The 27,076-nt window shown below is 38.5% G+C and overlaps 2 protein-coding genes and 1 pseudogene across 2 annotated transcripts in view; 1 reads left to right on the forward strand and 2 right to left on the reverse strand.

Annotated features, from left to right (window-relative positions):
• Nucleotides 1–1,650: 1,650 nt before the first annotated feature.
• On the reverse strand, nt 1,651–4,613 carry LOC141438680 (facilitated trehalose transporter Tret1-like). Its single transcript, XM_074102574.1, has 3 exons — nt 4,342–4,613; nt 3,908–4,043; nt 1,651–3,299 (listed from the first exon to the last, which is right to left on the reverse strand). Exons 1-3 carry the CDS (start codon nt 4,408–4,410, stop codon nt 1,969–1,971), a joined length of 1,536 nt encoding a protein of 511 aa, XP_073958675.1. The 5' UTR covers nt 4,411–4,613; the 3' UTR covers nt 1,651–1,968.
• A 2,086-nt stretch (nt 4,614–6,699) lies between these two features.
• LOC141438698 (facilitated trehalose transporter Tret1-like) lies at nt 6,700–11,859 on the forward strand (annotated as a pseudogene).
• A 6,405-nt stretch (nt 11,860–18,264) lies between these two features.
• The window catches only part of LOC141438565 (uncharacterized), an 18,858-nt gene continuing 10,046 nt past the window's right edge, over nt 18,265–27,076 (reverse strand). The window contains exons 2-5 of the mRNA XM_074102437.1: nt 26,792–26,939; nt 26,083–26,158; nt 18,968–24,357; nt 18,265–18,928 (exon numbers count right to left, since the gene is read on the reverse strand). Of these exons, the coding sequence (XP_073958538.1) occupies nt 24,278–24,357; nt 26,083–26,158; nt 26,792–26,939 (304 nt within the window). The 3' untranslated portion in view covers nt 18,265–18,928; nt 18,968–24,277. The remainder of the gene's footprint in view (nt 18,929–18,967; nt 24,358–26,082; nt 26,159–26,791; nt 26,940–27,076) is intronic.

Below are 27,076 nucleotides of genomic sequence, written 5' to 3' on the forward strand. Positions count from 1 at the left end.
TTAACAGATGTAGACGCGCACTAAGAAATGATTTTTCGAAATTCCGACGGGATAGGGAAATATCTAAACTTTTTTCGCTTCTTAGTTTGTAGTCGAATCTCTGAAACTATTGAGCCGATTTTAAAAATTCTTTCACCGTTAGTAAGCTACACTATTCCTCATTAGTATAGACTACTCTTCTTCGGGAAAATGCAAAATTCCCGCGGGATAGAAATAAGTGAATTCAACTTCGGGTCTGATTTTAAAAGTTCTTTCACCAAAAGTAAGCTACAGTATTCCTGATTGACATAGGATACGTTTTTCCGAGAAAATGAAAATTCCCGCGGGATAGAAATAAGTAAATTCAACTTTGGCACTGCTTTTAAAAATTCTTTCATATGATATAATTGACTATCCTCGATTGACATAGGCCACTTTTTTTCGGAAAATCCAAAATTCCCATGGGATAGAAAAAAACTGAATTCAACTTCAGAGCTGATTTTAAAAATTCTTCCACTAATATAAAGCTGCACTATTGCTGATTGGAATAGATAGATTACTCTTCTTTGGGAAATGCAAAATTCCCGCAGGATAGGTAGAAGTAAGTAAGACAAAAAACAATCAAAACACGAAAAAAAGGATCGCAGAAAGTAATTGTATGTTAATTTTTACTCCAAATTTAACGCGAGCGAAGCCACGGGCAAAAGCTACTTTACTATAAATACGAACTTTCCTGACAAAATACGGAAAAACTTTATACAATCCTTCCTGTGTATTATGACACAAAAACAATACGATCAAAACTCTTACTCTTTAATTAAGTATCTACATTTATTGTTAACATAGTCAATCACAAGCTTTAAACTTTAATATTGTTCCGATTACTTAATTTATTTTCAACCGACTTAAAAAAATGAGGAGGTTCTCAATTAGTCTGTATGTTTGTTACGCGATAACTCCGCCAATTGTGGGCCGAATTTCAAAATTCTTTTATCGTTCTAAAGGACATCGGTGTCTCAGCAGGAGCCAGCAGAAGTGATTGAAGCCCAATATATATAATTATGTAGGTAAGGTAGACGACTATAGTTCCAATCCTGGCTCGTGCTGAGGCACCAACTTCAAACTAGTAGAAAATTATTTTCAAGGTTTTTGTAGTTGGTTCCATTTTTTTTTTGTTATTTTTTTTAATAGTGGTTCTTTGGATTAACTTTAAGTATAATATTCAGTATCTATTTCGGATATGTAGCTGTTTCAATTACACTGGCTCTTACAATATGCAAAGCCTGTCCTGTGGGTAGTCAATTCACGTACCTTTTATTCGAAAAATCATGCAATTTTAATTTCAAAGCAAGGCTATCAATAAATACATTAAACTAAGGTACATCTAAAAGTACATATCGCTAAAATAACATTTAATTATATTTAAAAATAATTGAACTTTATCAACAAACTTATACCTATTAGTGTGGTAGGCTTACTGTAAGCGCTTTACTGTAACCGCTTGCTGGCTGCATTATGGGCCGGCTCGACCGGGTTAGTACCACACTCCCACAGAAACAGAATACCGGCGTGAAATAGTAGTTTTGCTACTGTTTCGTACGGTGAGTGGGAGATCCGGAGGCCCAACTCCCATCTCCCTCCCCCCTCCCCGCTCCCCCTTTAGCCCCCCTTTCAGGCCGGCAACGCACCCGCAGTCCTAATAGTGCTGTAGGTGTACACGGGCAGCGGTGATCACGTACCATCAGGTGACCCGCATGCTCGTTTGCCAGCTATTTGAAATTTTAAAAAAAATGGTGTCATAGTCACTACTGGACTGAAAAAAAATACCGGTGGATGTTATGTTGTGTTGAGTTGACCAAACATGGAAGGTCCAGGCCTGAGCCTGGACTAGGCCTCATTCTCGCAAATCGTACAAATTTATCTGTCATTAGACACTAATTGGATACATTACTCCTAATTATTAGCGATAGATTCTTCATTTCTAGCTACTTATAACATGGGACTGCTGCACCGCCGATCAAGGTTATTAAATTTCAGCGACGTCAGGGACTGTGTGGCTTTCACCTCTTCAGGAGACAAAGCTCTTCCCCTGAACTCATCCTCAATATCCTGCAGCGTCCGGTCTTTGGTTTCAGGCAAGAACATCAAGGCTACCACCAGGCTGTAGCAAACTACTGCCGCGTAGAGACAATACGCTCCGTAGAGTCCGAGCGTTGAGGACAGGTAAGTAAATGTCTTTATGGTGATAAACGTGTTACCTGAGAAGAACAATACACTGATGCCACCAGCCAAACTCCTGAATTCAAGAGGAAACAACTCTCCAGCTAAAACCAAGGGCAAGGGTATGGTACCCGTTGCTATCGAAAACATATGGATATGGATCAATACTACACCTATCATTGGATGATCGAAGGGAAGCATATCGTGCTCTTTTGCGTAAGAATACGCGGCCTGGGATAAATATGCGAATATGTTAATACATCCGGTTGCGAGCAACATTGATCGCCTCTTCATTTTTCTGATGACTATCAAAGCAGACGTGTTGGAAATCACTCTTTGTATGCCTAGAGTTATCAGCAGTAGAGCGACATTCGAACCCGGTCCGATTACGTTTTCAAACACTAAGCTAGTATATGTAGCTAGAATGTTAGCACCAGACCACTGTCCGAAAGTATAAATATGTATCATAATGAAAATTGGCTTGTGAAATTCTTTTTTCGCTATCGTCATTCTGAAATATGCTATGTTCCTTCTAATTTTCTTAACTAACGTTTCCGATGAACTTATTTCAGCTTTAGACTCTCTGACCATAACACTGGTCTGTACAATCCTCTGCAATTCTTCTTCTTCGCCGTCGCCTCTTAGCCATCTGAATACTTTCCTGCTTTCATCGTATCGTCCTTGATCAGCCAGCCAGCTCGGAGTTTCTGGTGAGTATATTACTATTAGTAAATCCATGAACACTACGATAGCACAGATTAAAGCTGTGTGCTGCCAGGTCATGAAAGATCCCATAGTATGGACTCCAAGAACACCGATACCGATGGCTATAGACATTAGCATCAAGAAAGCGCCCCGGTTTTTAGGGCTGGCGTATTCTCCGATGAGTACTGGTCCAATGGAAGAGCTCATGCCCATGGCTAGTCCTTGGAGGGCCCTGGCAAAGAGCATGACTTCCACACTACCAGCGAAGACAATACCAAACCATCCGATGAGCATGGGTATAATCGAGATGATATTGGCTGTTTTTCTGCCGTAGTTTGCCATGATGAGGGGGACGATGAAGTTGCCGGCGACTAAAGTGAAACCCATGATTGAAGCTGAAAGAAAAAGGATTTTGTCTCATTAAAGGAATACAGCATGGCGGTCATGGCGGAGTATGAAAGGCAAACTTAGGCAACCAACAAGTAGTTTAGAATTCTTTATCTTACTAATCTGATCTTCTTATCTTACTAAATAATATTATAAACGCGAAGTTTGAATGGTGGATGTCTGGGTCTGGCGGGTGTTTGATACTACTAAAAACTACTGAATGGATATATGGAATAGGATGAAATTTGGCGTACAAGGTTCAGGTATCCTGGATTAACATTATAGACATTTTTTTTTCTGGTGTACAATAAAGAGTCATTGTATTGTATTATAAGTAATTCATCAAAGATTGTATCCCAAAATAATGTGTGGTTCCTGTGGGATCAAAACGTTTTAAACTACATACTAATTCTGCGCGAGCGAAGCCACTGGCAAAAGCTAGTAATACTATATTAATTTAACAAATTAGATTTTAACGAATTGTAGCTCAAACCTAATATCCACCACTAATAGCCGGAGTCGTTTCAAAAACAGCAGATAAATAAGAATTTCGATGATAATACTGTTTTCCTGATTGCTATAACCTAGATGATGACCAAGAAGTCCAAGAACTCACCAATCCAAGAGCCACTGGAATCATCAATGGGGATCTCGGAGCCGGGACGTTTCAACTGCGGCAGCAGGATAGCAGCATACCCCACCACGACTCCTTGAGATGACATGTTCAGGCATACTCCTGCTGTCACGAAACACTGGAAGAAGAGCGACGTTTTTAGGATTAGGAGCTTTTTCTAAGATAATAACCTAACCAATTTTTAACTTGACCTCCAGTTGCTTCGGCTGGAAGCAGCCTCGTGAACCCAGGTCATCCGTCCATCTCGTTGGTGCAGGTGGACGTCCTACGCTGCGCTTGCCGATCCGCAATCTCCAATCGAGAATATATCGGCGCCGACGGAAATCTGTTCTCCGTGCTATATGCGCGCTGTATGACCACGACCACGATATTATGCTAAGGCATTTATTAGGTACTATTTATAAAAAAAAACGAACCTGTTTCTTGTAGGGTGTGATCCAAGCAGTCTTTTTCGCCATTGTTACAACAATTGACTGAGACCGCATTCCTTCAGCCAGTTTATATATTTACTCACTAGATAATATCAGCCACGTTATATTAATCAGGCATTATCAATTTTTAATTGATAACCGATTTAAACAGTGCTGACCATAATATAATTTTAACTTTTCATGCTCTTAAAATGTTACTTTAGTCTCTGCATGTCGGGACTAAAGCTCCTTTTTATTCTCTAGGGAATAGTTTTTTTTTTTAAATTTACGTTGGAAAATCCTCTCTTTTCTCTGCTAAATGCCTGCCCATTGCCACTTCAACAAGCTAATTCGCTTGGCTATGATCATGACCCTCTTTTGTGACATATCTCCTAATTTCTCATTCAATCTCATAGGTAGGTTGATAACTTTTATTTCGCCGAGCCTCCCCAAACGAAAAATAGCATAACGCGGGGCTACTACGAAACTCGAAGCTCGTGTCGAGCGGTCCCTCTGACACTTATACTATTTAATACGAGAGCAAGAGGGACGGTACGATACGAACTTCGAGTTTCGAGTTTCGTAGTAGTCCTGCTGGACATTTTACGACTTTGATGTAAGACTCTGTAGGGATATTTTCATGCCCCCCTTAAGTTAAGTTCGGGACAGTTAATTTACCTACGCCACGTACTATCTACCTAAATATTTTTCTTTATCTGAAATGCAAACGAACCTATTACGCCCCCCCTGATATTTATTTCTCTATGCCCTCCTAGGGGGGCGTGCCGCCCTGGTTGGGAGGTCCTGCCGTAGAGAAACTCCCAGCATAGCTCACTGAGCAATTGAGTTGAGCAACTGTATGTGTCGAGAACTCCCTCTCCCTTCATGTGACAAAGCTTGACCCGTTTTTCAATTTATAAGTATTCCTTGTTTAAGCTATCTTTATTTATATTATAAACGCCTAAAGCAAATTGAGCAGCAAAGCGAGGTAAACAATTATCAGAAACTGAAACACCTATATAAGGAGTTAATAAGGAAGTCTCGAACTATTTAGAGATATTTATATTATGGTGAATATCTAATTATATTTTCTTTTAGGTACTCACTTAAACTAATTAATCTACTAAATACGATTAAAATTGATGTATTAGCTAAAGCGGAAATAAAATTAACATACAAGTTAGTGTTTATTATTAAAATATGGCTCTTAGTTGTAGAAGTATTGTGGATCTTCTATCCAGTTTTATCCTAAAGTACCAAGCAACGGATAAACTTACTATTTTACTTTCAATCCAATCGCTTACGAGTATAAGTTTACTGAGAGTTGGAACAGATCTTGTGATTTTTTTCCCGTAATGTTGTATCCAGTACAAGTATCACAAACTTTTATCTCTGTTTTATTCAAATTTACAATACCAGAAACATTTCACTCATTAATAGATAGATTGAGTAGAAAAACTTCAAACAAACGCCCATGACTAGCAATACCTGGTAGATTACAATTAAATTCTCAGACAATACTTAACTTTATTCTTAAAATTACTTCAACTTCAAATTAATGTAAATATAATTGCCGAATCGATTACGTCAAATGGAACCAATGCAGTACAAAAAAATAATTATCGTATCGGACATCAATTGTCGTAGTAATTAATATATCCGTAGACAAAAACAGAACCTCCTATTTTGAAGTTTTTAAATGAAGTTTGTTTTAACATTTGATAACTCTTCTGATTTACAACCTGGGAAGATAGAGACGCGGTGCTTATTCTGCTGTTACACCTTAAACGTGTTTTAGCCTAAATATTTACTTTCACTTAGTATAAGGGAGACGTATTTAAAACATTGGTTTTGTATTACGTCTTAGAAGTGACCCTATATAAGGATTAGTTCATTTTATTATGCATAATCCAATCAGTTTTAAAATAGTTTAGTTAGGCACAATGCCCCGCGCTGCGCTGCCTTTGGAAGAGGAAGCCCTTAATTTTATATGTGTTTTTTATGTAAAAATTCATTGTTTAAATAAATAAATAGTTTTGAATTTTGAAACTGTTGGCTAAATATGCTCGCATTTAAAGCGTCACTTCAAAAACATAAAAAAAAAGAAAAAATCGCGTAACAATATTTTTTGCTATTTGAATTTTGAACAGATGTCCATTAGTCGAGCGTTCGTTTTTAAAAAGTAATATTGTAATTTTGAACAGAACGTTGTTTGTTTTCCTCGCATTCAAAGTGAAAAAGTAGAGTGTTCAACGCGAGACTAAACAACCATAATGACACTCGAACTATAGCCACCCTCGCTCTTTGAACAATCTACTATTAATGTAATTCTAAAACCATTTATCGGCTGCTAATTAATGTAGGTAACACGTCGCTCTAAAGAAGCCGTCAGAATCTAACAGATACTTAGACTTAGTCGTCGTCGCCCGCGGCCCTCCGATTAACTCTCGTTTTATTTATCTCCGTGTTTTTAAGACAATAAATGATAAGTATCTTTACTTCATCCCGAAAATTGATAGCGCCTGAAACCATTCCGCTTCGGGCGTTTAGAGGAAGCATGAAAGTTTAGTTAAAATGTTCTCGCCGTTTGTAAAACAGGTGCGTAGCTTTTTTTAAAGTTTAGAAAGTAAACAACATGCAAATTAAACGTGTAGAAACATAACCTTCTTTCTGGCAGGCGGGTAAAAAAATGTGTACGGCAAATTACTGGGGTTTTAAAATTATAGCTGTCAAAGTTATAAAATAAATTACAAAAAATGTGGCTCCAAAAATACCTACTCGTAAAAAAATTAATTTTCAATATTTTTGGTAAGATTGTCCTCCTCCAATTTATAATAATAGTAAATTCATTTCTTTCGGACAACTTGGCCCATACAAGAAATACCTTACAGACTAACATACATATCAATAATATTTAATAATTTGGTGACAATTAATTTATTAATTATTTTATTAATTTGGTGGTTTGGTAACGGGGGGGGGGGAATACCTGTGGTATTAATAAGGTTGTTCTTCTTTAGTTGTACTTACTTGTGGTAGTATCTACCCTTTCATTTCTATGACTAAAAACCATCAACCATCGTTTTAATTTTAAATCGAAAAAAAGAGTCAAGTCCCAAGTATATTTTGGTATTTAAGAAGTGCTACATGTTTAAATATTTTTGATGAAGCGAGCGCGAAGCGTCTATCAGGGGGTCCGTCTGTTCTCCTCTATAAGTCGCACTTATCAACTGATTCTCGCAAAATATTGTCCTCAAGAAATTATTAATTTTCGAAATAGGGGAGCCAATTAGGGTACAACTCAAATAGCCATTTGTTAAGTACCTAAATAAAATCCTGTCAGTGTTTGTGTTTGTGAGGTCATTCGTCTAGTGTTAATGTTTTAACAATCAATAGAAAACCATTTGGGATGTTTGTTATTTTTGCCTGCCTGTTTCATTTAATTTACTTTTTTATTAGGCATCGCAGGTAATTTTGTATTTACAATGTCTTACAAAAACGAGTTGTAGATATTTATCGGAAATTTGTTTACTTATTTATGATAGAAAATAATGAGCATTTACGAAAATGAAGTAATATAAAAAAATCTACGGTCTACATTATAATTATAAAGATAGACCACCCTATAGTAACTTACTGAAAAAGAATACCAATGCAAACGGGATAGAAGTTTATTTACCTGTTTTTTTATAAAATCACTAGATGGCGCAAAATATAAAAATAAAACTACTAAGGTAGGTACTTAATAAATTTTTAATGTACGAGTGATAACAAATATTTTTGTAAAGAATACTAAAACCAATGTAGCATTACTATGGTATTATTGTACATCCGAAATGGGAAAACTATTGGAACTTTTCAAATCATAAATGGAATCGTAAACTTTAACATCTAAATATTTAATTAATTTACTTATTTAAGTACATACTCTATCTGAGCCAGTGCACATTTCGGAAAAGTGGGTTTGAGTCTAAGCACTTTATGAACGCCTGTTGCAGTCATGGGCAGGGCCTGACAAGGCGTGCTCCTAAACATGTTGGAACATATTCTTTGCCATCTGAAAAAGTGCTCTATCAGAGCAAGTGCACATTTTGAAAAAGTGTGTGTGGGCCGAAGCACTTTTTATGAACGCCTGTTGCAGTCATGGGCAGGGCCTGACAAGGCGTGCTCCTAAACATGTTGGAACATATTCTTTGCCATCTGAAAAAGTGCTCTATCAGAGCAAGTGCACATTTGGAAAAAGTGTGTGTGGGCCGAAGCCCTTTTTATGAACGCCTGTTGCAGTCATGGGCAGGGCCTGACAAGGCGTGCTCCTAAACATGTTGGGACATGTTCTTAACCATCTGAAAAAGTGCTCTATCTGAGCAAGTGCACATTTTGAAAAACTGTGTGTGGGCCGAAGCCCTTTTTATGAACGCCTGTTGCAGTCATGGGCAGGGTCTGACAAGGCGTGCTCCTAAATATGTTGGGACATGTTCTTTACCATGTGAAAAAGTGCTCTATCTGAGCAAGTGCACATTTTGAAAAAGTGGGTGTGGGCCTAAGCCCTTTTTATGAACGCCTGTTGCAGTCATGGGTAGGGCCCAGGGCCTGACAAGGCGTACTCCTAAACATGTTGGGACATGTTCTTTACCATCTGAAAAAGTGCTCTATCTGAGCAAGTGCACATTTTGAAAAAGTGGGTGTGGGCCTAAGCCCATTATCAACGCCTGTTGCAGTCATGGGCAGGGCCCAGAGCCTGACAAGGCGTGCTCCTAAACATGTTGGGACATGTTCTTTACCATCTGAAAAAGTGCTTTATCTGAGCAAGTGCACATTTTGAAAAAGTGTGTGTGGGCCGAAGCCCTTTTTATGAACGCCTGTTGCAGTCATGGGCAGTGTCAGGCGTGCTCCTGAACATGTTGGGCCAGGGCATGGTGCTGAGCTTCCCGTCGGTGCTGCTGCCGGCGCTGAAGATGCCTGGCGCCGCCATCCACACCGACTTGGAGACATCTTCGTGGCTTTGTGAGTCCTTGAATTAACTTTTTGCAGGTGGTAGGACCTTGTGCAAGGTCCGCCCGGATTGCTACCACCATCTTGCTCGCTAATCCTGCCGTGAAGCAGCAGTGCTTGCACTGTTGTGTTTCGGCGTGGAGAGTAAGACAGCCGGTGAAATTACTGGCACTTGAGATATCCCATCTTAGGCCTCTAGGTTGGCAACGCATCTGCAATCCCCCTGGTGTTGCAGGTGTCTATGGGCAAAGGTGATCTCTTATCATCAGGAGACCCACTTGCTCGTTTGCCATCCAGTTGAATAAAAAAAAACTACAGTTCAATAGGTAAATAAAAAATCACGGGACACTAGACGTCTAGATATAGTACATAATGTATTTCCATCGAGAAAAGCCGGATTTCAATCGAAATATGACGTCATCCGAAGTAGGTATCAATCAATTATTGTATTAAGTGAGTGACATTATCATATCCATTATAAGACTTATGGAACTTTATTGTTTAGTATCAAATTTCAAACAAAACAGCTCTAAGATTGGATACTGAAGCTGATTGAGAGAGCACGAGTAATGCGAACTTTTACGATAAAATATGATGAAAAACCGTTATGTACTATGTATATCTCTAGTAACATTAGACGCTACGGCACCGTGCTGAGAAAGTAGTGGCATCTTTTTCTGTCTTACGGTAATTACTGCCATGATTCCAAATGAGTGATTATACTGTACTGTACAGCAAAAACTTGTTACTTTAATAGTCGAAATCGGTTCGCAGGCGACAAAATATACAGTCAACTTGATCGTCCTTTGTTCGAAATCGGTTATAAAATCTTAAAAAAAAATACCGGGAACTTCTATTGATTCTACTGTGCGGCTTAAAATGAAATGATTTAACCTTTATTTTCCCTTTCAGCGTCTCTGGTGGGTCTAGCTAGTATACCTGGCTTTTTGGCTTCATCATTCCTGATGGAAATATGCGGACGGCGGCTGGCCCACGCTCTCCTCATAGTCCCGGGTACCCTCGGCTGGCTCCTCATCTACTTCGCCACGGGTATCCCCATGCTCATGGTTGGCCGGATCCTCGGGCGGCATCAGCGCCGGCTCCACCGTCACCCTCGGCGCCGTCGTCATCGGAGAATACACCAGCCCACAACTACGAGGCATGTTCCTAAATCTCAAGACAGCAGCGGTGTGTCTAGGCAACACAGTCGTCCACATAGTCGGACACTACTTCCATTGGAAAACGGTGGCTATCTTTGGCATCGTGCCCCATGTTCTTGCTTTTTTCATCGTTTGCACCTGGCCAGAAAGCCCGGCCTGGCTGGCTGCTAGACAGAAGTTCAGTCAAAGTGAAAAGGCTTGGCTGTGGCTGAGAGGCGATGCGGCCGACGCTCAAACTGAATTTGACAGCATGATCAGAGCCCAAAAAGAGAGGCATGCCGCCGAATCAACAGAAAAATCAAGCATTAAGAAATCTGTGCTGGACTTTATGAGAAAGTTCACTATGAAAGACTTTTTAAAACCACTACTGATTATTTTCCTCGCTGGAATACTATTAGAGACATGCGGAAGACATATTTTCCCAGCGTACGCGCTGCAAATCATTGAGGGCATCACCGGAGACACGTCTCAATCATTTTACTACACTTTAATAATAGATATAATCACAACAGTCAGTTCAACATTTTCTTCAGTATTAGTTCGTATGCTGAAACGGCGAACGCTGCTTTTCATAAGCGGAGCCGCCGCTTTGGTGGTACTAAGTGGCGTTTGTACCTGCCTTTACCTGGCTTCCATAGATGTGATATCAAAGGACCGGGCGTGGTTACCCATTTCGATGTTAATGCTGTACTTCATACTGGCTAACTTGGGATGTACTCCAATTCCTTTAGCTTTGCTTGGAGAGGTATTCCCGGTGGCACATAGAGGAGCCGGGTCGGCTATGTCAGGCTTAGCACTATCATTGTGCTTGATGGTTGCCTTAAAGATAACACCTGCGTTGCTCGAAAGTGTTAAAGTGTATGGGACCTTCGCTATTTTCGGGTCTGCGATGGCAGCGAGCTTAGTGGGTTTGTACTTTACTCTTCCTGAGACGAAAGATAGAACTCTACAGGAGATAGAAGACTACTTTAACCATGGAAGGTTTATTGATGAGAAGCCTCGTCATGATGATGAAGAGAATCTGAAAATGCTGAAGAGCTGAGGTAAATTGATAAGTACGGACTTGTTAACTGAATACAAACTAGACATAAGGTAGAGTATGACAAGGATGCGGATGGTAGAAATCTAATGAGACTTAGTTTCTCATGAAAAATAATTATCATACAAAATTGTTGCCATCTTTAAGTATTTTCCCTCGAAAATATGGCAGGTACAAAGAAAGTGTTACCCCCATTTTACTACAAAAATATAAATGAATAGAAAACAAATACCGTCGTAGTGAACGAAGTATTTTTTTTATGTTTACAAAAAGAAACGGTTGTAAGCCCAAGTGATCGAAATGTGAGTGTAATGAATAAAATATTATTTTATACCCCGATTTTTCATTTACAAACTAAATTTTATACAAAATAAATTAATTTACCGATTAAAAAGGCTAGCTTAAAGAATTACGATAAATACTGATGACAGACGGTAACGATTAGTGTTTTTAATTTAAACAGATGAATAGCTTCTTTTGTATTTAAATCTGTTAAGGTCTGTTAAGTCTGTTAAGGTAGCCCTTGACAAAGTTCCTTATTAAGAAATCTGGGATTATCAACATCTAGTTTCTACCATCCCTAATTACTAGATTACCTGATGAAAGCCTGTTAACGAGACAAAGATTAACTGAAATAATTTGCTCACTGCTCACCCGTGACCTTATGATAAGTAGCTTAATAGTTTATGCAAAAAAATGTGTGTTCCACTCCACACTGTAATAACACACAAATCACACCACCACACCACAATACACTGACGTGTTTCGGAACTGCCTGTACACACGTTGCATAAACTTAGCTATCATAAGGTCGCGGGTGAGCAAAATAATTGTTATAATTCATTGATATGGACCTTCACAAAGTAACGCCTGATTAAATGAAACAAAGATGGCAATTTTCCTATTTCCTTGTTTTAAAAATTCTCGTAGTTTCACGAAATTGTACCGACTTGTTGTTGTATTTAGGGTTATTTGCAGATTATGATAAGCGTAATGTATATCCCGTTATATGGCAGATACGTAAAAAAAGCGTACGAGGCTATTTGACAAAGATTAAAGCTGTATCAGTGACATGATGATTTTCCTGTCCATTATAACACGATGGCACACGATGGTAATAAAAGTCAATCAGTAATTTTGCGATGTTTTCGGAAAAGAAGCTACTGGGAAGCAAAATACTAACCAATAACAATATTTATGCATGTAAATCATTGTAAACTCTAGCTACTGCTATTTACGTCTAGAGCAGCTATAAGTATTGGATCCGCCCCGCCCGCGTCTTTACTTCGTTTTTTTAGCGTTCGAAAACCGGCCAAGAGCGTGTCGGACACGCCCGAAATAGGGTTCCGTAGCCATTACGAAAACGTTTAGTAATATTTTTCTAAGGATTTCGTATTTTATACGGAATCTTCCATAGCTTAGGTATATTTTATAGGTACCTTAGGCTGCTATTTACTCTTAAACTACTAATAATTCTCAAACAAACTTAACCGTTATAGTTTTCCTTGAAAGTTTGATATACTTACTTGTAGACGATGCGGATGATTTTAAATGCAAAGAAGTAGGTAAGCTCGTAGAACAGTTTATTCCAAAGAACCGACACCAAAAGAACAAATATTTAAAAATTATAAAAGGGCGTAAGTGCGTGTGTGCCGCGCGCGGTTAGCCAAGGACGACTGACTTGTGTCCGTTCGTTAGTTTGAACGGCGCATCGCCCGACACACATGCAAACTACCTGACATGTGAAATATAAAAATAAAACTTAACTAATAATACTGAACCCTAATGAGCACGTCGCTAACACTTACTTACTATCATCCTGATTTTTTTCAATTTTTTCCACCCACCGGTTTAAATTTAAGGGGGAGGGGGATCGTCTTAGCAAACCAACGATACCCCACACTATAGGGTTGGATGAGAAAAAAAAATCAACCCCACTTTACGCCAATACCTCCCATAGTTTTTTTTTATTTTTTTATTGTACCGTTTTGTCGGCATAATTTACATATATATGCGTGCAAAATTACAGCTTTCTAGCATAGTCCTTGACCAAAGCCGCTGACGGACGGACTGACAGACAGACAGACATGCGAAACTATAAGGGTTCCGTTTTTGCCATTTTGGCTCCGGAACCCTAAAAAGGGTAAACAATCTTGACGAGTCTTTTTATTGAAATACTTATGATACCAAAATAATGTAAATGATCACATATCCTTGCTAATTGTTACATATTTGCTGTGGCTTATTTTTCAAAAGTGTTTTTCAAAACGTCAAGATCGCTTACCTTCTTTCTAATGCTAAAAAAACGAAGTATATGAGTGGCCCACTTCTGTTTACAACCAATTCTTTTTCTCTAATTTTGACTATTAATTCGGTCAACAAAAGTGTCCTTAAAATTTAATTAGTCTGTCAGTTAAATTACTTATTATAAAATATTGGACAGGTATTATTTTCTTTTGTTATTTAAACAAAAAGTGATGAAGATAATATAGCCGGTTAAAGTTCAGCGTGCGTCACCGTGCGACACAAGCGACACAAGAGTTTATCTATATGTTACATTAGTTTTTCCTTAAAAAACGTAAGCATTTAGACATTAATAAGGCATTTGAAAAACCCCAAAATCGGTGAATGGGCGGGCAATTTTTCGTTTGCACGCTCTTAAGCACTGCGTGATGTTACACTCCAGAACTTTGACGCGTTACCTAGCTTAATTTAAACTCATTTTTGAAGGTGGTAGGCCTTGTGCAAGGTCCGCCCGGATTGCTACCACCATCTTGCTCGCTAATCCTGCCGTGAAGCAGCAGTGCTTGCATTGTTGTTTCGGCGTGGAGAGTAAGACAGCCGGTGAAATTACTGGCACGTGAGGTATCCCATCTTAGGCCTCTAGGTTGGCAGCGCGTCTGCAATACCCCTGGTGTTGCAGATGTTTATGGGCAGTGGTGATCTCTTACCATCGGGAGACCCACTTGCTCGTTTGCCTTCCAGTCGTATAAAAAAAAAACTCAATTTAACCTATGGAAACTTATCGAAACTTTAACTGTCATTTAACCTACCTATCAAAATGTATTCATTTATTACGGAATCTCGGAAATGGATCTAACAATTTTCGGGACGCCATATGTGTGGACACATTAGTGCCGTCTCATCTCGCTAAGACATCATTGAAGGCTGGTGCGGCGGCCGCAACGGCCGAAACAACAAAATGCCGTAAATATGAGAATCTGACAAACAATTTCATATTTGCGGCTTTTGCTGTTGAAACGCTTATGGTCCGTGGGGTCCCGAAGCAAAAACTCTTAATTTTTTTTAAAAAGAAGCTTGCCCGTTCCACTGGTGACCACAGGGCTGGCTCTTTCCGAGGAAACTCAGCCAGCCTTATGGCCACCCTGCCCAATAGCAGCGACTTGGGTGATATTTGTCAATATAGATTTTTAGGATTAGAGTATATAAGTTAGTTTTAGTTATATGTTTATTTATTTTTGTTAATTATTGTATGTATTATTTGTTTGTTTATAAATAAAAACTTCAGCCCTTAAATAAACAAATTCAGTGATATATTTTCTATGTGAGCTTTTCGGTAACGAACAAATTGATCTAATTTGACGACCGGATGGCCAGTGGACTACCTACGAAGCTTGATGTCCCGGGCCAGGGCAGATATTTGTATGAAATACCTACGAATGTTTGTTCTTGGGTCTTGGATGTTCAATATGTATTTAAGTAAAGTCCTATGGATATATACTAGGCAACGGATACACATAACTAATATTCAAATGTATTGTATTGATACATACTGAAGTCAGGAACTAAATAAAGTTTTATTTTTACCCAGGAACTAGAACAAGATTTACTTTACATTAACTTTAAATCTAGTAAATCTTGATCAGTATTTAAGAAAACACGTTGTGTGAAAAGCTTAACAGATAAGCATTTGTAATAAAGTTGTAAAAACATAAACGGGGCCAATAAACCGTAGTCGTTGGAGGCGGAGTTGATAAGCATCTGAATTTGAGTGACACAATAATGACAAGTTAAAAATCTAGACTAAAATATTAAAGGAAAAACAGAAAAAAATACTAAAATCTACAGATTTCTTAAATCAGTACATTATGCAACCGGATAAATACCTCTACAACCTAGGGCTCTTCAAGGCTGTAGTATGGTATGACAGTATTTGTAAATGCTGTCCACGATGTTTGTTATCTGTATTGATTGGATCTATGCTATGTCTGAATGTATGGTGGACAAGTGACAATAAACGTTACAGCTTAAAAGAAAAGTGATAATTGTTTAAATCACAATACAAAGGCTAGAGTGAGAAGGCTGTTACTGAACCAGTGAGAAACACCTTTGGCCTCATCTGCACTTAACATCAGGCGAGATAGGGATCAATCACGATCAATTTTATGTAAAAAAAAAATGCCCTATCACATAAATCAAAAGATCCCATCCCACTAACATTAAAGAGTAAGTCTGATTGTTTGTTTGTTACCTCATCACGTCTAAGCCGCTGAACTGATTTAGATTAAATCGGCTGGTAAAATTACTGGCACTTGAGGTATCCCATCTTAGGCCTCTAGGTTGGCAACGCATCTGCAATACCCCAGGTGTATAAACACCAAGCGTTGTTAAACTCGGTTAAAGTTAAGTTAGCGTGCAGAATGCCCGCTAGATGGCGCTGCCCCGACCGCTGCATCGCGCAGGCAAGATTTTTGTACGGCCGTATATAAAGGTCAGCTGACTAATTTAAAAAATAATCTTCTGAAGGTAAATCAATAAATGCATGCAAGTGTAATCAAAACATTGTTTTGACAATTTATCTTTCCTCGAAACCATTGTATCCACCTGGTGTTGCAGATCTTTATGGGCGGTGGTGATCTCTTACCATCAGGAGACCACTTGCTCGTTTGCCATCCAGTCGAATAAAAAAAAATATCGGTATTAGGTAGATATAAGTAACAATAGTTTGAGAGGCAAATCGCGGCCCGCGGGCAACAGCTAATATCCATACTATATATATTATACCATATTATAAATGCGAAAGTGTGTGTGTTTGTATGTTTGTGTTTTTGTTTGTATGTTTGTCCGTCTTCCACGTCGAAACGGAGACACGGATCGACGTGATTTTTGGCATGAAGATTAGTTTATGTCCCAGAGTGACATAGGCTACTTTTTATCCCAGAAAATGCACAGTTCCTGAGGGAACAGCGCGCGATAACCGAATTCCACGCGGGCGAAGCCGCGGGCAAAAGCTAGTAACATTATAGTCCTGTAAAGTTGTCAAGTTCTAAGAAAAGTTGACCATGTCAAATGAACGTTGTGTATTTTGTCCATCATTTTTTATTCGTTATGTAATTTGCTACTTTCCGGTATATTTGACCTCAAGCAAGCCTCTTTACATTTTTGATGCCGTGTTGATCTTTATACGGATCCTTCGATCTCGTGAGAAAGTCGGATATGGCAATGGGTTCGTGTTTCTATCATGAACGCTGCATTTGAAAACAATGTTGTTGTTTTGCAATTACGTTGGCTTGGCACCAGAAAATCTCATGATCATTATTATGTGATAAGGACAAATTAATAACAATAATTCATAACTTAATTTAAGGGCAAATGATGTAATACTAAACCATCTTTAGTCTAGGCGTGACTACAATTAAGCTCAAATTACAATTCTTATCAGAAGGAATTGTCACGAATTATCGTTAATTTATATTTTACTTCATATGTTTGGGCGTTATATTGTTTGTATAGATTTTAATAGTACATTACTACAGAGGCCATGAAGTAAGGGATTGATGGACGAGTTCGGGGTAGAAAATATTATTTTTCTCAAACATGCTCGGAAATGTATGCGTTAATGTCACGAACGAAATGGAGACATGAAGTTTCTCATTTATGGCTCCCTACCACCTCCCTACATAACTTCTTGGCCTAGGCCGTGAAGTATGTATGAAAATCCATTATTGTCCGCTGCTCTAACTTTTTAAATTTGCTTACTTACATTAAACTGACAAAGTTAAAATTACGAACAGCCAACCACCATTACTCTGTAAGCATTTGCGATACTGCGATGCGATGCGATGCGATGGATGGATGGATGGATGGATGGAGGGAGGGAGGGAGGAGGGATCCTATCTTAAATAACACAATACAAATCATACACAAGCTTAGAAACTCTGACATTTCATTTTATTATTTGTCGGTGTAAACCGTGTTAATGAATGTTAAGCCTTATATAGCATTGCAGATAAATATGGCAATACCTGAGTATGTCATGGTCTTAATTTTGATGGATTTAGGCTATGGCAATACTGTCATAATTGTCAAATGACTCCGTTCCTGTTCATTTCCTCCGTCCGTAATGTAAGCATGTGAAACCGACTTGTTCTTGTTTAATAAGTGTTTTGTGGAGGCTGCTGCTCTATAAAGCGCTAGTCAGGCCCCACATGGAGTACTGCTCTCACTATTGATCCGGATAACTCACATCTTGTCGAGTTTAGCCCGACATGTTCCGGGCTAATCCGTAGCCCTTCCTCTTCGGGGCAACGCGACTCGGCGGCTGCTGCAACACGCGCACTGCGCCGCTCTGCTCGCGCGCATTCGATTTAAGACGTGAGTTATCCTGGTCAATATATTTAATATTAGCTAGTCTCACGGTAGTTTCATGTTCAAAACTCTAACTCTATCTAACATACATAAAATAGGGTTCACACAAAAAATAAATAAACAGAAAACTTCAAGTATTGACTTTATTACGAACTACATTTTTTATAAATTTTATTTTATATCTTTTTTTAATTTAACGTAATTCTAACCTATTTACATATAATGATTCCAAGGTGGGCTTCAAGTTAGGTATGAAAATATATTTCGTGTCTTTTGAATGAACGGTTCTGACATACGATCGAACGTAAGACAAGGATGCAGTTCTACGTGTGAAAGAGAATCATGATTTAAAATCTTGCGTGACAGGGTATATCTATATATACAACTAGCGTTTACCCGCGGCTTCGCACGCTTAAATAATTACATTAGATACAGCAGTTGAATTTAAATTCCGGGATTTTATTAAATTCTCGCGGGAATTCCCTAAAAGTACATCGTGGTTTCATTGACGTTAAATTAAAACAAATTTCATGACTCTAAACCAAGCGGTTGTTATTACGAGATTTTATCCCTATCCCGTGGGAATATCGGGATAAAAAGTAGCCTATGTGTTATTCCCGATGTCCAGCTATCTACATACAAAATTGTATGACGAAGCCCAGCGGTTATTAGTTCGAGATTTTGTCCCTATCCCGTGAGAACATAGGGATAAAAAGTAGCTATTCCAGACGTCCAGCTACATACCAAATTTCATAACTCTAAGCCCAGCGGTTCTTATTTTGAGATTTTATCCCTATCCCGTAGGAATATCGGGATAAAAAGTATCCTATGCTATGTTTTAATCCAGGTTATTAACTAACTTTTTGCCAAATTTCATTCAATTCCGTCCAGCCGTTTCAGCGTGAAAAAGTAACAAACATACTCACTCAGAAGCTCACTCTCTCACTCACTCACAAACTTTCACATTTGGTTATAATATTAGTAGGATATAGTAGGATAACCTAACCTAACTAACAAAAAGTCGAAAACCCCGACTTTCTCACTTAAAAGATTAATATCTCAAAAACGGCTAAACCGATTTTGATGAAACATGTCTAAGAACCATCGCTAGAAAACCTGCTTTCAAATAAAAAACACACACATTCAAATCGGTCCACCCGTTTAAGAGCTACGGTGCCACAGGCAGACACACAGATACACATAGCGGTCAAACTTATAACACCCCTCTTTTTGCGTTGGGGGTTAAAAATGAATAACCAAATTCACGCGGAAATTCTGAAGTATTCTAATCTTTACAGAACAGAGTATAACTTAGACCATCTACGTCGTACTTTTAAAAGTCAAAAAAAGGTCATTGCTTATTTTTTTTTGCAATAAATTCATTAGTTCATTACACTATACAAACATAAACAACTACATTAAACGATTTAAAAACAATTTATCGAGTAATGTTTCTCGATTTAAAGCCTGACCAGAAATATATGACTATTCGCCATGTTGCAGAATTTTATTGGAACTAATTTCTTACACTGGCAATAATTTTAATGATTGTCAGTTGGTGTCACTGTGGCGGTTTCTTTGAATAATAACAAAAAATGCACATAACGATTAGTAGTCAACAACGGATCATTGTATATACCAATTGGAATTGAAGATATATTGAATATAGGCATACAGAAAAAAAAAACGCTTGGGGAATAAAACTATTTCACTACAAAACCTTTCCAAGTTAACATCAGAGCTAAGAGGTAAACGTTGTAGACAAGTCAAGATATCGTTCCGACTATACTGAACTATTGCCATAAATTGACCACTATCATTATACGTGTAAGTGTAGGAAGGTCTCGGGCGGGCTTTACATTGCGCGCCCTGTAACAGGACCTTTAAGACTAAGTTTGGCTTTGCCAGCCATATTCGGGCACATAATAAACAAGCCTAAAGGTTCGCCTTTGTCGGACACGACATGGAGGACATCATCATTGCCATAAATAAGAACAATAGCGCTCTCTTGAATATAGTCATATATTTTTGGTTTAACTTTAGTATACATTGTAAAAAAAATACACAACCCCTAAAACTATGTATTTTCGCTGCCACTTACCACCAGGCGATCGCCATCTTGTTTTCCCGCCGCAAAACCAGAGTCGTTATTGTTGAACACGCTTGTAATCACAATCGTTTTCACAACTTCTTTCTGTCACACGGCACAAGACGAGGGGAGAAAGAGATGGTGAAAGCGATCGCGCGTTGCACAATACGGCCTCTGATCCCGTTTTATCAAGACCACTGTTTGATAAAATGATCAATCTTGTATCGCTCAAGTTCAATCGTATATCAGAGCCAATTATAGAAGAGATGTATTTAGAATACAAAAAGAAAGAATTATATTATTTTAACTTACCTTTTTTATCTTGACAGACAAATTGGCTAATAATATTATTATAAGGGTTCTAGCAAAAACTAATCCGGTTTATGTCTTACTTACCGCGCGGTTTTAGCAGTCTCTCTTCAAAGTATCGCTTGAGAAAGAGACGGTGCGCTAAATCGCGGGTTTAGCCGCATCGCATAGTGCGTACGTAGCTTAGACATAAACACGCGGACGCTCGTGTTTATTATTCATTGATTATTTAGTTCATTAGCATCTCTTTCTATCCTCGTATTATTCCGTGTACCAAATAATAAGGCCCCATTCATTGGAGCATACTACTACAGAATCAAAAGCAACTATCGAATACATACCTGATAATATAGTATATTTTTAAAGCTAGTCGTATTTTCAATAATTGCAATGGATATTGTGACGTATTATAATAGCAAAAAGGTTGAATTTCCAAAGCTGTCGGTCGGTAAATCGCCTCTACCTATTTACAAGCTTTTATTTAGTTTCACCTGTCCCGTTGTCTGTCTGTCTGTCTGCAATCAAATCTTGCAAGTTAAATTCGACCGAGTTCTAGTAGTTGGATTGACTTGAAATTTGGTATGCTTATGTAAATTGCGTGACAATACAATAATCTGGCAGTGACACCCTAATAGTCCGGCCAGGATCGTCTCCACAGGACGGAACTCTTCACCGGTTAATGGCAGATAATTTTTCTGAGTGGACCTTACGAACATTGCGTCAAGGTTCAATTTTGTTGACATATTGATTTTAGATACGAGATTTTTTCAAAGTTGTGACGTAATGACAATACCGTGTGAAGGAAAGAAGTGGTAAAGGCAATTCAGATTTCGAGCGTGACAACAATGATGTTTGAATGACGTAAAGGTTTTACGATGGCCTTAGGAATCAAGCTAATTGACTACAAACCACTGTCTGTCAAGTTAAAACAATATGAATTTACACACTTTTATAAGTAAAAAAGCGAATTAAAACAAATCAGATCTAATTATAATTAGCATAGAACAAAATATAATTTTATTATATTCCTAAAATTCGTATCAAAATTCCTTTTTTCTGTAAACAAAACTTCTTACACGTATTTTTATTCGTCATTGATTAATTACTTAAAAAACAAGCGAAGCAGAAATATAAATACAGAGATGTGATCTGATTCTTATTGCACATTTTTTTGCATCTTTATAGACTCTCACATAAATGTAGAAATAGAAAAATGCTCACTATCTCTCGTATTTAATAACTTAAGCGTAAGCGGGACGGCAAAATACGAAGTTCGAATTTTGCTATTCGTAGTATACGCCCAGGTTTTCTTTCATTTTCTACTGATTTCTGTGCGAGTCTAAGGGGCTGTTTCACCATCCATTGATTAGTGTTACTGACGGTTAAATGTGATGCCGTCTCCGTCTATTCGAACAAAAAATAGAGACGGCATCACATTCAACCGCCAGTTAACACTAATCAATACATAGATAGTGAAACAGCCCCTAAATTTAAGATCCTTTTTGATCAATACATTCCGGCAATTATTTTACATACATAACCTATGTCTACGTCTCTTTCACCAATAACCTATGAGAATCTTCGTGTTTGTAGCTTTGCTTTTAGCACTTGGTACAGCCGAGGAAACTGAATCACGTGTGGAACTTTTGAGCTACTATGCCATGTTAACATCCCATAAATCTGCCAAAGTAATCATAGCGTAATTGATTATGACAACGTTGCAGTCTGATACGTGACTCAGTTTCCGCGACAGTACTAAAAAAGATTAAAACTACCGTCATATCTATGTAACTTTTTACATCCTCATCAGCCTATACCTATATGTGACACTACTGGGCACAGGCCTCCTCGAGCAGGGTTGGGCTGCAGTTAAGAATCTCGCACACTTTAAACTGCTTCGCAGGTGTGTGCAGGTCTGTCTACGCTTCCTTTCCTTTCACTTCAAAGCTCATGGTAAATTTCAATTATCTACACATAAGTCTGATCTAGAAAAAAGGCCAAAAGCTACAAACACGACGACAGCACAACAAGACTATTAGTAAATCAGATGTAATACAACACTCATATTTTCTTGTCAAAGCATTAGTCGTAATTAAGTATTAACAGAGTCAAAAATATCCTTAAAAATGTAAGAATAAGATTGAAAATCGCGTGATTATCACATAGAGACAAACTTAAAACACACACCCACAACACATATTGGTCCGTGCTAAATACATATATAAAATATACATCTAACCGTCTTGGGTACATTGCACAAATATATTAAGATTGTTATACTTATATTACAATAAATCAAATATTATGACAGTTCTATTGCTTGTAATTCACTATTTGACCCATTTTGGGTTTATCAAAGGCAGAACGGCAAAGCATTTTATGCCCTTTGCCAGGCACAGCGCATATATTGACCACATAAATGTACAGAAAAATTTGACCTTGCTAAGCTTACGATGTGGTACAAAATCAATTGAAATCGTTGAAAATATTATTCGTTCTTAAATCAAACCCACACACCCATAGCGTATCTAAAACGTCAGGGCCCGGAAAAGGGTTAACAATATTTTTGTGAAAGAGAGTCATCTATTTTGCCCTCAAAACCAAAAAAGAAATTATGTATGTATACATTACAATGCAAACATTTTTCTACCGAAGCGTAACACTGCTATCTCCTGGGTTACGGGAGAGAATAACAACATTAAATAGTCAATGAGGGCTATCGCGAATGAATTCGCCGCTAGAGGCGCTAGTGTAGCGTGAGGTCTCCGAAATGTCAAATCTCATAGTTTTTGGGTGAGCTACGCGGGTTTATTTATAATTAGATTTTTTTTGTGAATATTTTGCATTACCTGAAATTAATTATGGCAATTATGCGTTACGGGGCAATGAATGTCAGTGTTTTGAGACAGTTTTGTCTTTTGGAAACTTTTTTCCTCCCTTTTTTCCCGAACAAAACGGGACTAAGCAGCACTGTGGTTGCTGGATATTTTTATGGTACGGTTTTAAGGTGTTTTAAATATGATTTTAAATCTAAACTTTGTTTTCACGCCCGTAATAACAGACTCTGAAAGCCACACTTAAAAACCTCACGCAACAGTGCGCCATCTAGTGAGACAAAAAACGATAGCCCTTATGACCCAGAAAACAACGTAACCCAAGAATGGTCAACGAAAATACAAACTGATACATGGATGCACAGAAAAAAACAGAAAAAGAGACCTGCGCTGGGAATCGAATCCAGGTCCTCAGCATTCCGTGCTGCGTGCCATACCCTTACACCACTACTGGACAGGAGTCTAGACACAAATTTCTCCCATGCACCACACATTTCAGCCTGTTTTTTTCTTTCTTAAGTAGCGACATCTATGTTTTAGCTCTAACATCAACACTCCTTCAGAACTAATCTAGTGGAACCTAGCCCTACCCGTGTAGGGGTATATCATGCAGCACGGAATGCCGAGGACCTGGGTTCGATTCCCAGCGCTGGTCTCTTTATCTGGGTTTTTTCTGTGCATCCATGATTCAGTTTGTTTTTTCGTTGGATTTCACGGGATGACCGTAAAAGTAACAAATTTGGAGTTGAAATAAAAAATACAAAAAGACTCCATAAACTAATCATAACAAGAATCCAGAAAGAATAATTATTATACCATGTTTTTTACTACAATAATTCCAGTTAATTCGTCATTAAATACGTATATATTTGTGCACGATACCGGAGCGCCGGGTCCGCTACGATCTACACTAACATATCATTTTGTGAATCTTGAGGATCTTGCCGAGCCGCTGTTTGGCTGTCTTCATACCCTTTTTCAGTCTTGAATCTGTAAAATAAGAACATACCGTTATAATAAATACGTCAACTTTGGCATTTTGCGTTCATTTATTAGTTCTTTACCTAAAAGAATACATCCTTGTAGTGATTCACTTCGAACAAAATTTCAATACAATCTTGTACTTGACGCAATTTTTCGCGTAGCTTTTTACATAAGTATAATTAATTTGTAGCTTCTCATTTTTCGTGTAGTATTTTACCCTAGACGCATTTCACCGCGATCGATGATTGCCTGGGACTCTAATTATTATAATTGATTGATTTTGACAGAACGCTATAATTGAATGATCGCTATGATCTAGGTGAAATGCTATGCTTTTGAGGTAAAGAACTAACTAATGTTTGCGTTTTAAAAAAACGAAGATAATTTTTTTTTTTAGGCGTGCTGGCTTGTCGTAGTCTGAAAGATGCATGTGGCGAAGAAGCTAGATAAATATAGCAGGACGGCGATTGGCTGAGGTGTGGTATTGATGGAGCATAGGTACCATCAGCCAAATATCGAGGGTATTCTGGCAGAGCCGGATAAGTGCACAATATTTATTTTTTATACGGCTTTGCTAGATAGTGGTCATTTTTAGATAAATAAAAATTATTCTTATTCTTATTCTTATATAATAAAGCAGAAAAAATTGAGCATGCCTCTGTAAATTAAATTTGCTCTTATTCTGTTTTGCCAGAATACCCTCGATATGTGGTCACAAGTTCCCGTCAAATGAATATGTCGCTGAAGTCCGAACTTTCAAGTTGACAGACACGTCTATTGGCATTATTGTTTTATGACATGCAAACGATTATCAACCTTAGGGTGGTAGACCACATATTTGGCTGATGGTACCATGTACCTAGCTGTTGCTGCTTAATGAATTCAATCTTTGTTGTTCAGTGAATGAAATAGAAATATAAATATTTTATTCGGTTAGGGCTCATAATGTCCCACTCGCAAAATGTCCCACCACCAAAATTACGTCCCTTTCGCAAATGGTCCCTTATGCAAAATAGCCCATTACCATTACGTCCCTTTCTCTAAAGGTCCCATTGTTTTCGCAAAACGTCCCGTCTGCAAAATGTCACATTAGCAAAATGTCCCGTTTGCAAATCGTCCCTTTCGCAAAATGTCCCGCCTGCAAAATTCATGTTTAAATAATGAAATTGGCTCTCTCTCATGGATTGAAAAGAAGGACATTTTGCGGAAGGGACGTTTTGCGAACTGGACGTTTTGTGACGGGACATTTTGAGAACGGGACATTTTGCAGAGAGGTCGTTTTGAGAATGGGACATTTATAAAAGGGACCTTTTGCGCAAGGGACAAAGGGACATTTTGCGAGTGGGACATTATGAGCCCTAACACAAAAACACAAAACAAAAAAAAACATTAAGTAGTAGGTATTTGCGAAATCGCGAGCTTTGATATCGTGTTTCTTTTCATGTTTGCGATTATGCGCGTATAGTTTTACTTGTTTAGTTTGTTTCTACTTGTGAGATCCTATAATTGGCTTTATTGTCAGTATAAAATATGTTTATTCTGTAATTTATAGCTGTTGGTTCTCCGAAAATATATAAATAAATCGCTCGCACTTCGGTGTTTCTAAATTTCATTGCGAAACTACGTTCGAAATTGTTCGTATTTTTCAATATCTGCCCTGAACGGAGATCGAACCCGGGCAGTCAAACTTTTCTAACCACGCGCTATCCGGTCAGCAATTCGTGTACTCACTCTTGTTATTTGGCGTGTTGTGCGCGGGCGGCGGCGGCCGCCTGCTCTTTGTCGCGAGCACGGCTCTTTTCGCGTTCTGTAACAAATAGTTTGTTTTTGTTAAAAAAAAAAACAATATTTTTTGCTAAACACTGTTTAAAGGGAAAAACTACGTGTTTGTGGCAAGGTGAATTTACCTTTTAACCGCCAATACGTTTTCATTCGTACGTGCCCATATCGCTACCTACACCGAAACTATATGACATTTTGTCTTAATGAGGCTATCGTTTTTTGTGTCACTAGATGGCGCACTGTTGCGTGAAGTTTTAAGATGGCTTTCAAGTCTGTTATTACGGGCGTGAAAAACAAAGTTTAGATTAAATCATATTTAATACACCTTAAACCGTACCATAAAAATATCGAGCATGCCACAGTGTTGCATAGTCCCCGTTTTATTTGGAAAAAAAGGAAGGACAAAGGTTTCCGAAATACAAACTGTCTCAAAACACAGACATTCATTGCTCCGGAACGCATATTTTGCCATAATTATTTCAGAATATTGCAAAATATTCACAAATTATTCTAATTCTAAATAAACCCGCGTAGCTCACCCAAAATTATGAAATTTGACATACCACATTATATACACTAGCGCCTCTAGTGGCGAATTCATACGCGATAGCCCTCATGTATAAGACTTGCGACGTAATGAGCTGGTGTTAGTACTGACCTGCGCGTGCGCGTGCGCATGTTCGTGTGGTGCGCGGCTGCGTGTAGCGCGGCGCGCCACGCACTCGCGGGCGCCGCCGGCGCGCGCGGGCCCGCGCAGCCGCGGCACCAGCCGGCCACCGGCGCGCGCGCGGCGACCACGACTCGTCCTGCGCACAACATTCACCGTATCTAAGGTGCGGCCTCATGCAGCCGCTCGTCGCTTGGTTGCAGCGACAAATTTGGTCGCGTAATAACATAGCGAACTGAAAATGTTGAGCTTTATCGCTGGAAAACGACAAACGAC

Source organism: Choristoneura fumiferana, chromosome 19 (genome assembly GCF_025370935.1).
Source record: "Choristoneura fumiferana chromosome 19, NRCan_CFum_1, whole genome shotgun sequence".
NCBI classification, from domain to species: Eukaryota; Metazoa; Arthropoda; class Insecta; order Lepidoptera; family Tortricidae; genus Choristoneura; species Choristoneura fumiferana.

Excerpts from the sequence above, each read along its gene's own strand:
- LOC141438680 (XM_074102574.1), bottom strand. The coding sequence starts at position 4,410 with ATGCGGTCTCAGTCAATTGTTGTAACAATGGCGAAAAAGACTGCTTGG. Across the intron at positions 4,044-4,341 it reads TCACACCCTACAAGAAACAG|TGTTTCGTGACAGCAGGAGT; the intron begins GTTCGTTTTTTT and ends CTCTTCTTCCAG. Across the intron at positions 3,300-3,907 it reads TTCCAGTGGCTCTTGGATTG|CTTCAATCATGGGTTTCACT; the intron begins GTGAGTTCTTGG and ends TTTTTCTTTCAG.